Source organism: Schistocerca americana, chromosome 11, assembly GCF_021461395.2.
Source record: "Schistocerca americana isolate TAMUIC-IGC-003095 chromosome 11, iqSchAmer2.1, whole genome shotgun sequence".
Lineage (NCBI taxonomy): Eukaryota > Metazoa > Arthropoda > Insecta > Orthoptera > Acrididae > Schistocerca > Schistocerca americana.
In genome coordinates this window covers 46,097,011-46,113,890 of record NC_060129.1, presented here as the reverse complement: position 1 = coordinate 46,113,890, position 16,880 = coordinate 46,097,011, and the positions used below count along the sequence as shown (strand labels likewise).

Sequence of the window (16,880 nt, the reverse complement as noted above, 5' to 3'; positions counted from 1 at the left end):
TATATTTGTGTGAAAAATAACAGAAAATTAACTACTGTTATAAAAAGAACTCATCCTTTAAGACAGTGTAAATAGCTTCACATGTGTTGGGTATTATTTCACTCAACGCTTGTTTCGATATTGCAGTTGAAAATTCCAAATCCTTATAGCTGCTTCATGTTGCTAGGAATCTTAATGTTACCGCCAGCCGCACATGAGGAGAAATAACCCTTCTCATACAAGTATTTTTTCTCATAATATGAGGGCTTACAAGCTTTGAAAGATAATTATAAGTTTCGACATCCATCCGCAAATAATTTCTCCAGTGCCCACTTTAACTTGCTGCCTGTATAGTTCTCTGCTGGTATATTATTCATTCAGTTACATATTTCGTTATAAATTTCGCCCATAAATTTATTATAAGCATGGCAAAGTGTTTTATTGGATGTCAGAAATCTAGCGACTTTCTGGAGATTTTTTATATTAAATCTGGCGACAATTGAAGCTCCCATGTTGGTCATCCTGCAGTCCACGCAGGTCTTCTTTTCTTCTGCCATGTGTTCCGTTACAGGACCCAGGTCTTTTCTTCGAGTATTGGTTAATGGATTTGTAGTGTTGTTTGTTCTGTGCCGGGAGCCCAAAGTTTCCTTTTTGAAAAATGGCACTTCATTGTAAATGATAAGGGTCATCGTTATTATTATTTCTGACATGCCAGGTAAACTTTTCCAGGACGTATTATTTCAGCTCGAATTCAAAACTTTTATCTACATTTTGAGTTCCTAAAATGCAGTAACAAAGGTCAGAGGTTGTAATTTTGGTATTCAGTTACAGGACACGTTTTGAATCTATAACGCGCATTTGTGAGTGAGGGGTGTATTTTCGTAATGTGGCTGCGTTTTGAAATTTTGTTGTAAGAGCGTTTTTGTTAGTTCAAAACAACTGAAAGCATGAGGAAATAGTGCGAAAACGATTTTCATCATAATGTCCCATCTTCTAATGACTTTTTGCTATGAAATTCATTTTGGTGGGTTCTCGGCGTATCTGTTCTGTTTACTTTGTTCACTAAGTTTTCCCAGAATAGCCTTGTTGTGTATTAAATTGGTTGTATGGTTTACGAAGATTTACTTGTGTTTCTGTTACCCCATCCCCTCCCAACCCGATTTTTACTTTTACTTTTTTTGCGACATACACTGGCGGAAATATTTATTGCATCACCTCTTACAATTAACAGTTTTTGTTACAATCATTGAATAACTGAGCTACATTTGCCTGATTTCTATAAGAAATATACACAATAGTTTTTGTCAATTTGTTTTTATTCTTAATTTTTGTTTGTATAAAAATGTTGGTTTTTATAATTTAACACTTTTTTGGAAAATGAGTGGATGTGGATATGTCAGCTATTCTATTTGCTAGTGTGAAATGTGAATACTGATGTTGAAAGAAACACTGCATATTAATGTTGTAACATAACACTGATGGATTTTAGTGTTTGTATTGTCTCATATGAACACACTATTGCATTTAATACTTTGTTGCTCCACCACACGCCTTAATCACCACTTGGCATCATGAAGGCATTGAGAGAATTAAGTTTTTAATGTACTCCTCATTCAGTTCATAAAACCACACATGTACCAGGGACTCAAACAGCTCCTATTTATTCAGTGGCTTCTTTTTGGTGATAGCATTTCCTATAACCTTCCAACAGTTCTCAATAGGATTGAGATCAGGGCTGTTTCCAGGCCACTCTAATACTCTAACCCCATTTTGTTGAAGGAATGATTTGACCTGAAATGTAGAAGTACGTGATAATTAACCAAAAAAATAATCTGCTTTGCGTTGGGTACAAATATTAGTCGTAGGACTCACCTTCAAAGCTCTATGCCAATGTGTGGAGTCATCCTGAAAAATCGAATTGGAAACATCTCCAAACTGGTCTCTAATGGTTGGCATAAGCTTCCTTTCAAGGATGCTTATGTAGGCATCTGCGTTGACAGTGAGCTCTATGCCAATGTGTGGAGTGATCCTGAAAAATCGAATTGGAAACATCTCCAAACTGGTCTCTAATGGTTGGCATAAGCTTACTTTCAAGGATGCTTATGTAGGCATCTGCGTTGACTGCAATCGATGAAGTCCAGACGACCTACTCCGTGACTGGAAATGCAACCCCAGACCATCTGTCCTTGTGGGTGTTTGACTGCACGTATTCTGCATGATGGCAAAAATTCTTCACCTTTTCACGAACACTGATCCATCTGAGCCATGCAGATTAAATTTGGACTCATCTGAAAAGATTACTTTGTTCCACATCTCTGGTGTCCATGTCACATGTGCCTTTGCCCATTGTAGTCGCTGTTGTCGCATTATCTTGGTCAATAAAGGCTTCCTTCTAGGACAACGGGCTGAGTGTCCAGCCTCCAGTAGTCTATTTCTTACAGTTCTACTGCTTACTGAGATGTCGCACATTTCTTCCCAGTCTTGCTTTAGTTCAGTTGATAGTAAGCGACTGTTTGGCAGTAGACGCCCTTTTCTGACCCTTTCTCACGATAAACATTTCCTTTTTCCCTGTATTTTTTCAGTAACCTCGAAATCGTAGACTGATTAAACCCTGTCTTAGAGACTATCTCTCTGGTTCTGAGACCAGCGGACGAATAAGCAAGTATAGCAGCTTTTTTTTTTCCTGGCGTTAATTCAACTGACCTGCCTATCTTCTCACTGCAAAGTCTCAACTCAAAATGGCAGTATAAACATTGGTTTCATTGTAAAACCAAACAGCAACAAAGAGTTGTGTATTGTTGGAAAACGTGTGAAGAAGTCAGATTATTGAGGCAAGAATATGCCAACAAAGTTTAGCAACCATGGGACTAGTATAACCTGAAGCAAACTGCTGCGAAAGATAGAGTGATGAAGTAATTTGTGGTGATGCAATAAATATTTCCACCACTGTATATACATAATATGCACCAAAATACTTGTTGGACATTTTCTCTGTTTATACATCTTTTTGAATTATTTATTTTGCAGTACATAGCTTTTATAAAGAAAAGTGTGTAAAACAGGTAGTAAACTTGAAAACTGGGCTACAGCATAGATAGTCCAGTATCACAAGCAAGATATCACTCTCTAGTCCAAATATTTTATCAACATATATTGCATTACACCAACATACTCACCCAGTGCATTTTAGTGTTGCTGTTAAACCTATTTTAGTGAGTTACCAGTAAATCAAAGGAGTGGGAATGTGTTCAGTGGCACTGTGATTCCCACTATCAGCCATTTCGTTGCTTTATCAGCATTTTCACTAGCTTGCTTTTCCAATTGGTGTGGACGATTTAGTAATTTAGCAATTCTTATTTGCATTTGGCACTCTTTGATTAACAGCAGAGTTCTTTCCAAGTGGTTACATGGAGTGTTGCCTCAGGCTGTACCAAATGGTACAGCTAGAATAGAGGAGAAGCATGGCTAAAATCTGCAACTTTCCACAGTTTGTTAAATTGGTTAAATTGAATGTTGATATGGCTCTTTCTTTCTCTGAGCTTTTGCTGTGTCTCTAATTACCTCAGTGTTAAATTTTCCTTTTTTCCCCTCAGGCCATACTTCGGTATGCTGTTTACAGTAAACTATATTTGTCATCTACTTTAAGGCATATAACTCGGCTACATTCAAGGCTGTGACATACTTGTTTAGAGAAGATTCTTTAGTGTTTCTATAACTAATGGTGGCTAAACAGCACTTACAGCCTACCTAGTGATGGAAACTGAATTACTACAATGTAAATCTGTGGTTAGTCATTGTCTAAGTTGCACATAAACCATAGTGTCAATGGACCACTTTGGTCAAGTTGAGAACAATTCAGGATAGGTTGTGTGTTTACTTAAGGAAAAAAGTGTAAATATTAAGTAAAAAATCTATTGTTTCAAAGACTGTACATATAAAGTATGTAGGAATAAATGTTCTAAGTTTTATAAAGAATAAAATAAAAAAAAATTAATACTGAAAGTTGTATTTCCCAAGTTTTGGTCATATTAATTCAAGATAAGGTCAGTCATTTAGCCACTTCATATTATGATAAAACTCTGTCTTAAAATAATTGTAGAATCAGTTTGCTAGAAACTCATTTGTTCTTTATACAAGCACACAAGAAAACAAACATGTATAATGTACTTAAGTTATAGAAAACAAATTAGCAAAAGAATTGTAACAATTGGCCTAGAAATAGTTTAATACCCCTTATAGAACAGAACATCTAGCCTCATTCACATCTGGCATCTTTTTGTGGTAGAACTTTGTGTCTCTCTCAAGAATGCCATATTACTTTTTTTCCATGTGATTTTGCAAATCTGCCTTATCAGGAAGTTTTTGCAGAGGTAAATAGAAATTTTCCTTACTAACTCGAAACCCCAAATTGGAACAGTCCAGAACCAAGCCCATCAGTATATCAGGGTGGCATTTCTGGAAATCTTGTGGAATTAAATTTTACCTTGAAAAATCAGGGAATTCCAGGAATTTCATAAAATGTCGGGGAATAGTGCATTTTTAACCTAGCTCAGAAACTGAATTGTATGGAGTGAGTTTTATAAATCACAAATTTTAAAATATTTAGGGTCGACAGAAGCGTCCGATCCCACGCGTCGGCTTTGACCTGTGACGTAAGGGTGTTGTGTGTGACGTCAAGACGGCGCGGAGTTTGGTTTGAGTGTGGCTGTCTCCAGTTCTGTTTTACTTTATTTTATTTACTTTTCTGGTCTGTTCGTTCTATCTCGTGAGATTTTTTTTTTTTTTTAAATTTAAAAACACTTATTACTTATTTTAATTATGTTTCCTCGAATTTCTGTTTTAGTTTATTATATTTATGTTTCTGATCTGTTCGTTCTATCCTGTGAGATTTTTTTTTAAAGGCAAAAAACACTAATCAGCTACTGAAGCATCTTTATCTTCTATGGGTTGCAGGGGTTATGACCCCTGGGGAGGTGGGTGGGTATTCATGCATGGCTGTCTTCACTTACAAGTTGTAGCTGCGCAAGGCGTCTAAATTTGTTTATATTTAGTTTGCCCCCCACCCAAAACACCCCATTTCCCGCGCTTGTCCCGTTAGTGTCATTAGGCTTCTTGTGGAAAGTGTGTGTGTTTGTTTTTGTTTCCGCCATATTTGTGACGTCATGGGTCAAAGCAGACGGGTGGGATCGGATGCTTCCGTATTTCCAATATTTAATATTTCAAAGCTTGTTATTTATATGAATCTCATCACATATAAATTATTGATGCCTAAAAACTGTGATTAAACTACTGCTTATGGCGGTATATAGCTCAGCTGAAAGGAAAGAAGTCATAGTGTGATATGTTGCCGCCGCCCCCACCCCCTCCCACTTCTCACCCCCTCCCACTCTCTTCATGCTCATCACTAATTGATCAGGTAGATTCTTGCAGAGCTACACCTAAATCATATTTCTTGATATTCTTCCTGAGTTATACAATTTGCTTGCAGTAGCTACCTTCATACCCTCAATAATATCCTCCAGTACATGTTTAACTTTAATGGGAATACCAAAATCTCATTCTTTGCGTGACTCAATAACTATAGGTTAATAGAATGTTGTGTGTTCATAATTTTGTATTGCATATTTTAGTATGTTACAAGGGTAGATGAATTAATGAGTTACTTAGGCAAGAGCATTAATTAGGTCTATCATGATACAGGGTGTTTCAAAAATGACTGGTATATTTGAAACGGCAATAAAAACTAAACAAGCAGCGATAGAAATACACAGTTTGTTGCAATATGCTTGGGACAACAGTACATTTTCAGGCGGACAAACTTTCGAAATTACAGTAGTTACAATTTTCAACAACAGATGGCGCTGCAAGTGATGTGAAAGATATAGAAGACAATGCAGTCTGTGGGTGCGCCATTCTGTACGTCGTCTTTCTGCTGTAAGCGTGTGCTGTTCACAACGTGCAAGTGTGCTGTAGACAACATGGTTTATTCCTTAGAACAGAGGATTTTTCTGGTGTTGGAATTCCACCGCCTAGAACACAGTGTTGTTGCAACAAGACGAAGTTTTCAATGGAGATTTAATGTAACCAAAGGACTGAAAAGCGATACAATAAAGGATCTGTTTGAAAAATTTAAACGGACTGGGAACGTGACGGATGAACGTGCTGGAAAGGTAGGGCAACCGCGTACGGCAACCACAGAGGACAATGCAGCAGGTGATCCAACAGCGGCCTCGGGTTTCCGTTCGCCGTGTTGCAGCTGCGGTCCAAATGACGCCAACCTCCACGTATCGTCTCATGCGCCAGAGTTTACACCTCTATCCATACAAAATTCAAACGCGGCAACCCCTCAGCGCCGCTACCATTGCTGCACGAGAGACATTCGCTAACGATATAGTGCACAGGATTGATGACGGCGATATGCATGTGGGCAGCATTTGGTTTACTGACGAAGCTTATTTTTACCTGGACGGCTTCGTCAATAAACAGAACTGGCGCATATGGGGAACCGAAAAGCCCCATGTTGCAGTCCCATCATCCCTGCATCCTCAAAAAGTACTGGTGTGGGCCGCCATTTCTTCCAAAGGAATCATTGGCCCATTTTTCAGATCCGAAACGATTACTGCATCGCGCTATCTGGACATTCTTCGTGAATTTGTGGCGGTACAAACTGCCTTAGACGACACTGCGAACACCTCGTGGTTTATGCAAGATGGTGCCCGGCCACATCGCACGGCCGACGTCTTTAATTTCCTGAATGAATATTTCGATGATCGTGTGATTGCTTTGGGCTATCCGAAACATACAGGAGGCGGCGTGGATTGGCCTCCCTATTCGCCAGACGTGAACCCTTGTGACTTCTTTCTGTGGGGACACTTGAAAGACCAGGTGTACCGCCAGAATCCAGAAACAATTGAACAGCTGAAGCAGTACATCTCATCTGCATGTGAAGCCATTCCGCCAGACACGTTGTCAAAGGTTTCGGGTAATTTCATTCAGAGACTATGCCATATTATTGCTACGCATGGTGGATATGTGGAAAATATCGTACTATAGAGTTTCCTAGACCGCAGTGCCATCTGTTGTTGAAAATTGTAACTACTGTAATTTCGAAAGTTTGTCTGCCTGAAAATGTACTGTTGTCCCAAGCATATTGCAACAAACTGTGTATTTCTATCGCTGCTCGTTTAGTTTTTATTGCCGTTTCAAATATACCGGTCATTTTTGAAACACCCTGTATATGAAATAAGAGAAATATTTAAAATAAGCCTACTTATAGTTAGCTTAGTCATAATGCAGATCATATCTGTATTACAAATAATTTGTATATATTTTTAAAAGTGAAAAAGCAGGTCTGGTGTGTCTACTTCTGGCACCAAGCATAGCGAAGATGGAACCAAAACTAAATATGGCCCTGTTAGTGGTCGTAGTTCAGTGGTATGTTTCTGGGCTATAACATATTTAATATGTAAGAAACGACACTGTAATACTTTAGCTTACCTCACAGAAGACTGTTTCTTCTGATGTTCAAATAAAATGTGTATAATATGAAAAACCAATTGTGTATTTCCTTAAGAAAAACTCAACTTCAAAACTGATGTCACGAAAATGACTCCAGATAGTAACAAAGAAATGCTTCTATAACTAATTCAGTAGCAGATTTCATTTTTATGGTAAGCTATTGTAAGATTGGCAGATATTCAAAATAAGCTTAAAAATTCACTTACCACTGGCCGTAAGTGGGGTAGCAGCCAAAACTGGAGCCTTGATCTTCCTGTTGTCTAGTTAACTAGCAGGCACTGTTGCAGCACTCAGCACACTTTTCGGTTAGTGTGCGATACTGGACATTCCTCCACCCCACCTGTTCCCGGAAATCTTAGTTGTGGTGACAAAGAAAAGTCATTAGTGTGGTATGTTGTCCCCCCCTAGCCCCCCTCCCTACTTCCCACCCCTCCCAGTCTCTTCCTGCTCATCATTAATTGATCAGGTAGAGTCTTGTAGAGCTACACCTAAATCATATTTCTTCTATTTTAGGTTTAAAAGTGATAATTTGGTTGTTGGTTGTCAAAGTCAATGAATGTGAATGGCAAATAAAGCTTCTGGTAACAAATTGACCTGTAGTGTAGCCTAATATTCATCTTCACACCATTTTTATACACACTTTACGTTATATAAACTAAAACTGTCAAATAATTTCAGGAAACATGTAGTAGATTATGGACAAGTCTCGAACACCTTCTCTTCGCCACTCTGCCCGCTAAACCCCCTCCCTCCCCATCTGCCTGCCCTTCTGTGCCCTGCCCTCGGCAGTTTTATTCTGGTTCCTGGATCTACTTCATTGAATTGGCTACTCCTTTCCCACTCTGAGTGACCTGACTGCCATGTTGTTTCCTAAATTGTATGTGTCTCCTGTTGACTGCCATGCAATGTTCTCCATACCACACAGAGTGAATTCTGGAAACAATCCTTCACAAGTGCACAGCCCAAGTCACACTGTTCTCATGTTTAAGCTTTCTGAAAAGCAAGTGGCTCGGTACTACACCAAAATTTATTAACAAAAGCACTATCATATGTAAAATTTGCGACTCGACAGAGACTTCGTGGTAGGGAGGATGTTGCTTGTAAACTTAGATGGAAAGTCATTCATAGAAATAAAAAGTTACGTCAGATGTGCCCCAGGGAATTGTATTGGGGTACTTTTGCTTCATGTACTGTGTTAATGACCTCCCAAACAACATAATCTCTGACTCTTTACCGATGATGCGGTGATCTGTAATGATGTCATCTGAAAAAAGCTGTACAAATATCCAATCAGATGTTTAGTTGCAAACGTGTCAATATTTGCATCTTGTTTAAATAATCAAGAATGTAAAATTGTGCTCACAAGATACAACAAAGTGTACTGTTGGGTTGATGCACAAGTTCATATCATTTTTCCAGAAGTGTGATAAATACGAGATACACATAACGGAGACTTTTGTCATCGGTAATATATTCTCCTTCAGTATTTACAAGTCTGTCAGGGCTGGGATAACTTTTCAATTCTGTCACTAGAAATCGTGGTTTTGAGGCGAAAAACTCAATGAGCCATGTTTGGAGCCCATTTTCATCTGGAGAAGGTAAAAATATGAGTGCAAGATAGGTGAATAAAGGTGGGTGTGGAATGACAGCAAAGTTCAACTCCTGATAGTGTTTTTGTCAGACCAGCAGAATGCGGGTGGGTGTTAACGTGGAGTAGCATCTTTTCATGCAGTCTTCCTGGTTGTTGTTCTCAGATTGTCTCTGCAAGACATGTAAGTTGTTGGCAGTAAATTTCACCAGTGCTTGTTAAATCTCGGGGAAGAAATTCGTAGCACACCACACTGTTGCTGTTCCACCAGATGCATAACATTATATTTTGTGGATGCACACCAGTCATTGTATGGCGAGTTCTGCTTTAACCATTCCTTTCTTTTAGCGTCGAATGAAATAAGACTTGCACTTGGCGGCTGAACTTCCCCGAATGACACTGTGGCTAAAGCGTACTGTGCATGGCAAAATGGCACTACCCAAAACTGGCACCAAGACAACTGGTGCATCGAGGACCGTAGATGACGGGTGAATGACACCTGCAGAGATGTGTGGGTGAATAGGCGTGCAACTGACGAGCAGCTGACCACCCAGATAAACCGAGGGGATGTAGACAGTCTCTCCTCAATGACTGCCCAACAAATGAAGCTGCACACGGGTCTTTGCAGCAGGTGCCAGGCTCTTGCACCTGTACTGACTGCTGCCAGGCAGTGACAAAGGCAGGAATTTGTACACTAATGCTGCATCTGGACGTCCACTGAGTGGTCGCAGGTAGCCTTTTTGGATGAATCAGTTTGTGTTCCATTGATGTGAAACGTCTGAAAGCAAACACCCTGCAACAATTGTCAGAATAGTGCAGGCTGGAGGAGGGAGTGCTACGGTCTGGGGCAGTAGTGGTCAAGCTTCAGCCCAGGGGCTGCATGCAGCCAAGCAACCAACAGCGGAATCCAAAAACACCGACTAACTTTTAAGAGTGTACCTTTCCTGCACAGTCAAAAAGAAGAATATTGAGAGAGATATTAATATTTTAATATATGCTTAATTTTAATTGACAGAGTGAACTTGTTAGTGAGCTAAAAATATTTGACTGCTTACCTCAGGGGCAGAGGAATAAGTAGTGCAACAACGGGAGGGATTAGAGGAAGTAAGGGCTCTCTCTCTCTCTCTCTCTCTCTCTCTCTCTCTCTCTCTGTGTGTGTGTGTGTGTGTGTGTGTGTGTGTGTGTGTGTGTGTGTGTGTGTGTGTCCCATCCCCCCCCCCCCCCCTCCCCGCCCCAGTCGCTCACCTTGATCAGCTCATAAGATATAAATTTTCGTATGGAAGTTACATGCATTCGTGAAATGTGTACTACAGAGATCATCATCTTCAAATGTGTGACACTTATTTGTAGCAAGGAGCATTAAATTAATGAAGGCTATCTTGAGGCAATGTAGTGAGTGCAAGAAAACTGACATTCAAAACATGTAGTGAACACTAGTGGTAATATTACATAAAGCATTTAATTATAAGTACAATTACTGTTATTAATCACTTAATCATCTGCTCGTACAAACAATGCTACAATACTTCGTCAGGCAGTTACAGTGTCACAACTTTGTGGTCGCCGAGGATGGTAGCAATGTGGAACAGGTAAGTCAGCGTGATGAGTTCTGAATGTACTTGTGGGCTGGCAACTGACCTATTGCACTCTTACTACACAGTCATTGGGGGCTGATAACACGCTAATCTATGTAGGTTACGAAACTTGTAAATAAAATTGAATGTTTGTCTGTTTGTTAGGATTGTATAATCTTAAAACATAATAGGCCAATTTATGTGTGATTTCACAAAAAGACCTGCATTGTCTGCAGAAATTTTCCACCAACAATGTACTGAGGGAAAGACAGTCCTTCTTCTGTAGGGAGAGATTTCTGTAGGCTCTCACATTTTGGTAGTCCTGTGTAACAGTTAAACAAAAGGGAGTAGCCTGTACAATGCTTTTTGTGTGTAAGCAGACTAATTAGTTTATCTGATTGAGCTGAAACTTCGTACAGTTGCTGTTGATTTCTCTTTAAAAGTAATCATACTGAAAGAAGCATCAGTTGTTAGTCCTACCGACCACGCAAGAGAAAGAAAGAAATAGGTGTTTCTCGAGGAAGCGAGGATCACCAGGCGAGCGACGAATCGATCGTTTGTGGGTGACTCGGCCACGTGCGTCAAAATCAGAAGACAGACACACGGGAAAACATTTGGAGCTGCTAGATTGCATGCTTTGGAATCTGTTATATGTGCAGGGTTTGTGAGGGAGACAGCAGAAAAATCTTTCTGCACAAGACAGAAAGACCAAAATTATTGTATACCCCAGAGCACTTGAAATACTTACTCATACACTGCAATGATGAAGAAATTTTTCTTTTACTTATTCTCTTCAGATACAAGTGTCTGCTTCATTGATGTGTACCTACTTCCACTAAATTACAAAACGATTGAAAGCATTGCAACTGTGCCGAGTTTTAATTAATATTAAAATCTGTACATGTGCATCACAGTGTGGTGCCCCACAAGTCGGTGTCGGCTCTGGAGCAAAATAGTGTAAATGACTGCTGGTCTAGGAAATGTTTTCGTGGCGTTCCCCGGTTGGTCTCGTCACTCTGGAAGGCACAATAGATCGACACAGTTATAAATCTATTCTTGGGGACTGTGTCCGTCCATATGTGCAGTTTTGTTTTTCCTCTGCAGGAAGTATCTACTAGCAGGACAATGCGTCGTGTCACACGGTGTGAATTGTACGTTCAGAGAGCACCGGGAAGAGTTCACTGTACTATCCCGGCCACCAAACTCCCCTGATGTAAACCCAGTCGAGAATCTGTGTGACTGTCCCCGTTGGGCTGCTCGCACCGGGGATCCTCGACTGAGGCATCTAGTGCAGCTGGCCACTGTACTGGAGTTGGCAGGTTCCACATCACTGCTGGTACCTTCCAGAACCTCAGACACTCTTCCTCCACTCCCCTCAGTTGCCCGAACTGTGAAACATGGGTATTTGGGCTTTTGACAGTTGTTCACATTAATGTGACTGACAGTGGCGTGACGTAGTTATTTGGACCTGCTCGGATACTCCTCTCCCGTGGTCAGTTCTTCTCCCAAACACCTTAATGGACATATGTTTGGTATTTCTGATGAACATTCTTCCTCTTTAATCAGAGATTGCACGTTTAGCAATATGACAGGTAATTGTGGCCGATGCACAGTGTAGTGGCTGCCCAGTTCCAAATTTTTGTCAACGCCTCATTACGTTCTCCAGGAGATGAGAACGACGAGGCCTTTGTGTCTGGCCACTTTGATCACCACTGGCCTTACCTACCTGTGCTTTTTACTTGTGGAGCCAGTAGGAAAGTACTGTCTGCCAAACCAGTGGCCGACACACGGTCGAACAGTGGGTCCGTAGCCTGTGACGCTATTTGGCTACAGCACTGAACTTTCAAAAGAAAGAGGCACATGATGCGAGCTGCGAAAGTTTGCATTGCATTCTGTGGTGGGCACTTTGAACATTTTTTGCTAATTTGCGAGAAAATTACATCGTGTGATATGTAAGGTAATAAGCAGTGGGCCTACTAACATCTTTGTTCTTTACCTGTCAGGAGTCACTGCCTGAATTTTGTCACCTTTTTTAATAATCAGTGGTGACTAAGAAAACTGAATAGTTGGTATGTAAATTTTTTAATTTTGTGACATTTCATCTGGTTTTTGGTTTGTTGCAGTGGTGGGCAAGTTAGTGCCTCCAGCAACTAGCAAAGTGGTTTTAATAAGTCTTCCAAAACCTGTTTTTTGATAACAGACAAATCTCTGACAGTTACTTTGGTGTGTTTTAGTACATTCTCATACTGTGAAAAATGTGAGGGTACAGGGGCACTATGTAAATCTCTCGTGGCGTACCTTGTATGTCTTTCCAAAAAGCTGTTATTTTGACAAGTTTTTATGAGTGGCTTGAATATTTTTTGTATTCTTTCTCTTACACCCAAAGAAACATTTCTGTTATGTCAAACTGATTCGCAATGGTCCCCTCCATCCTCCAAATTTCCTCGTCTCGGTTTATGCTGCTGCTTACTGTGTGCTTCACAAGGCAGCACACTCCTTAGCATCTCTGCTACATTCACTGAGGTGTTGAGCTGCTATGATGATCCTCTTAGCTCTGTACTTGTGTGTGAAGAAAACTGGCACCAGATCTGAGCAGCTCTCACTCTCTGGATATGTCAGCTGGCTATCACCTTGTGGATTTTGTATTATGTGGACATACCTAATGTGGCAGTTTTAGATTGGAGCCATTCTTTGCTCTACCCTCGCGTTAAGTACTGGTAGGGTTCAGGGGTCCAAACTGTCACTTGTACGACACTGCTGACCTCGGCAGAGTGTTACGCTGTAACTGCAATGGAATGCTTCGGATGGTGTTTTATTTTGAAATGAGTGAAGAGACTACTTCTGGTCCGTGAGAAGATTTAGGTATGACCCTTTACAACACCAGAAGGAATTTGTCAGATCTGATTTCGTAGAACCACTTTGAATCCTGCGAATGGGAGGCCTGCTACTTTCTCCTCGGGCCTCTTTGCACTCCTTTGTTATAGTGTCCACACAACAATTGTATTGAAGTAATACAAGCTAATGTAGAGTTGATGTGACAGACCCTGTGTTTGTAGATGTAGTAAAGGGTGAAAAAGAGTGCTTTCTTCCGCTATGCCATTGGTCGAGTTATTGATTTGTGATCCTGTAAGCATATACTCAGTAACTTTTCTTCAATTCTGCTAAGTTTCCAGTAAATTTTGTGGTAAAAGTTACGTAGTGGATATCCCTCGAATTTTTTGTAGTTTGAGGGATATATGTGCATAATGTTTTAAAATACTAATTGCAGACTGGTCTGTTATCTAACATAACATTTTCTGAGTTTAAACAATGGAAAATCCAGAATGTATCTTAACACTATGATGAAAGGGATAGTTGCTTGACAAAGGCCTTGTTGGCCGGAAACTATCTTTCTGACAGTGCCTTTCTGCGACTCAGTATCTCCGCTATATAGTGTGTAGCAACTATCCTTTTGTTATTTTCTGAACTTGGTTTGCAGATACAGTTTTTATGATGATGTGTGTGATAAAAATAGTGAAGTGCTTTTAAATATTTCATGAATGTGAACATTTCACTAGGCTACACACTGATCAGTTGCCACAACCATTGTTTGGTATTCACATGTATTTGCTCCACCATCTCTGAGCAATATCATCTTTCGACCTAACTTCTACCTCTGGCTTCGTAATGGATCGATCACACTCTAGCCAATTTCCTTTATACTGACTGTTTCTTATGTGGTATCTTCTGTAGAATGTTTAGGTATTAACCGACTGACCGATTATGTACAGTATGAAGATATTTGAAATTGTAATTGGTGGAACTTGAATAATAATGGGTATAAATGTGGCAGTCACGGTTAGCTCCCAGTGCCCAATCGTCAGTCTCTCCCACAGGGTCAGTGGTGGCCCTTGACGGTCCCCTGTGTGTCCTCGTATCAGTCTATTCATCGTGAGCCTGCAGTCAATTTGTGAATCAGTTTTCCAGCAGGTGGCTAGAGCTCTTGCTGCTAATTGTGACATGGTGTGTTCGTGCACAAAGGTAAAGACATAGTGATTACAATTTTTTGTTCAGCTCATATTACATAATCATTAAATCAAAGAAACATATAAGTGACATCAGGGACACAGGTTCACTGCCGTCGTCTTACATGTGGGGGAACAGGCCTGTGCCTGTTCTGTCTCTGTGAAGTTTGTCCACCTTTTCCTCAACCGACGTTTGTCTCTGATTACTTTCAGTTTGCAGTTCAGGATTATCTCAGTTACTCTTCCATCCTTCATTCTATTCACATGTTGTTTTCACCTCCCTCTGTATTCAGTTATTTCCTCATTACTAGCACTGACATTAAACTCATTTCTAACATTTTCATTCTTTATTTAATCTTGTTGTGCAGCAGTTCCCTTTCCTTAAAAATCTCATCTATGCCGCTAATGTTAGAAAAAGATAGATTGCTATCCATCATACAGCAGAGATGTTAAGTCGCAGACAGGTATAACGAAAAGAATTGTATACGTGTAAGCTTTCGGCCAGAAGGCCCTCTTCAGAAATACGCGCACGCACACACACACACACACACACACACACACACACACACACAAAATTCACGCAAATGTCTCTCTCTCTCTCTCTCTCTCTCTCTCTCTCTCTCTCTCTCTCTCACGACCACTTTCCATGACTGCTGGCTGCCAAGGCCTGCCATCCTTGCTATTTGTATTTTGTTATCATTGTACTTTTTTATCCAACATACAACAGTAATGGTTTCACCATAATTTCATGAAAGACATTGTATCTTTCCAGGTTTTATAGTTAAGTGTGCTGTTTATTGTTCTGCATATTGCTTGAATTTTGTGCAGCTTAATGCCATGCTAGTGATCTGGGTTCAGTTACTGCCTGGATCAGAGATTTGAACGGGGAGTGGGTGTTGTTCTCTTCATCATTGTATCCTCTTCAATGCAAAAGTCATCAAAATGGTGTCACCTAAAGACTTTTACCAGGTGACTGGTGTACCTGAAGAGAGGTCATGTTTTATTTTCATTTCTGCGAGTATATGGTATAACTGCTAACTGGAAGTTGTGTTCACTTTCTCATATTACTACTTTTTCACTTTCTTGTATTATTTATCTTCTTCAAATATTAAAGCACTTAGATTAATTTGTTTACATAATTTAACTGCAGGATAATTATCTGATAATGCCCATTTTAATGACATTGTCAATATTAGTTGTATAAAGAGTGGATGAAAGAACACATGAGTCTCACTCCCTGACTAATTTTTATCTCATTTGTCCTTTGCTCTCTTATTTATTACAGTTTTTGTTTCATGATATAAGCTTTTGATTGCCTTTAATAGGTGTGGTGGGTAAGTAGTAGTGTAGGTTCATTTTAGTGATATTAAATTGAAAATAGTCATAGTTGATAATTTTATTCTTTATTTATTTTCTTCTAAATCTAGACTTAACTATTGCTCACTCTCATTTTTTTAAATGTAAATACCGTTTTCTTTTAGTCAGCTCAGATATTACTTTATATCTTCTTCATTGCACTGAAAATGGTAAGCTGTGCTTCAATTAATTCTATGGTTTCCTTTTTTTTCCAGGAGCAGATATTCGTTATGAACTGTAGATTAAAAATGAAGAGACTGCAGGAAGGTAAGAAATTAAGGTGGTGTGACATACATAAATTAAGGACTGAAAGCTATTGATAGTTTCAGACAATGTGTTAGGCAACGATTGGCTGAAACGAGGAGAAAGAAATAAAACAGAAGACAAATGAGTAGCTTTGAGAGATGAAAAGTGAAGGCAGCGAGGATTAGATATGGAGAAAACAGGGCCTAGATTACTCGGTAGGAATTGAATTGATAAAAAGAGGACAGTAAAAAAATGCAAGTGAAAGGGAAAAGATGTGTAAAACATGCTTGACTGAAAGTTCAGACGTGTGTAAGCAGGAATTGTTAGAACATAAATGCAAGGCTGTGGCAGCATAAATGACTGGAGCAAACCTACACAGTCCAGTCACATTAATACAACAACTGCATATTTTAGACATCGGCGTGCAGTACCCACTCCGAAGGTAGCTGGCAGCACTAGCAGTGGAGGGTGTATACAGTGGGTCGTAATGCGGAAATGGAGCGTTTTATCGGACGTCTGAAAGGGTGTGATCCTCGGGTTTCGGACTAACGGTGGAAGCACTTCTGAATTGGCTAAGTTTGAGAAGCGTTTGTGTGTGACTGTGGTTAAAGTGTA

The 16,880-nt window shown here is 39.9% G+C and overlaps 1 protein-coding gene across 1 annotated transcript in view; it reads left to right on the top strand.

The window, feature by feature from the left end:
• Positions 1 to 517: 517 nt before the first annotated feature.
• Positions 518 to 16,880, top strand: part of LOC124553645 — a 71,158-nt gene continuing 54,795 nt past the window's right edge. Inside the window, exons 1-2 of the mRNA XM_047127520.1 lie at positions 518 to 694; positions 16,235 to 16,286. Coding sequence (XP_046983476.1) covers positions 16,250 to 16,286 — 37 coding nt within the window. The 5' untranslated portion in view covers positions 518 to 694; positions 16,235 to 16,249. The remainder of the gene's footprint in view (positions 695 to 16,234; positions 16,287 to 16,880) is intronic.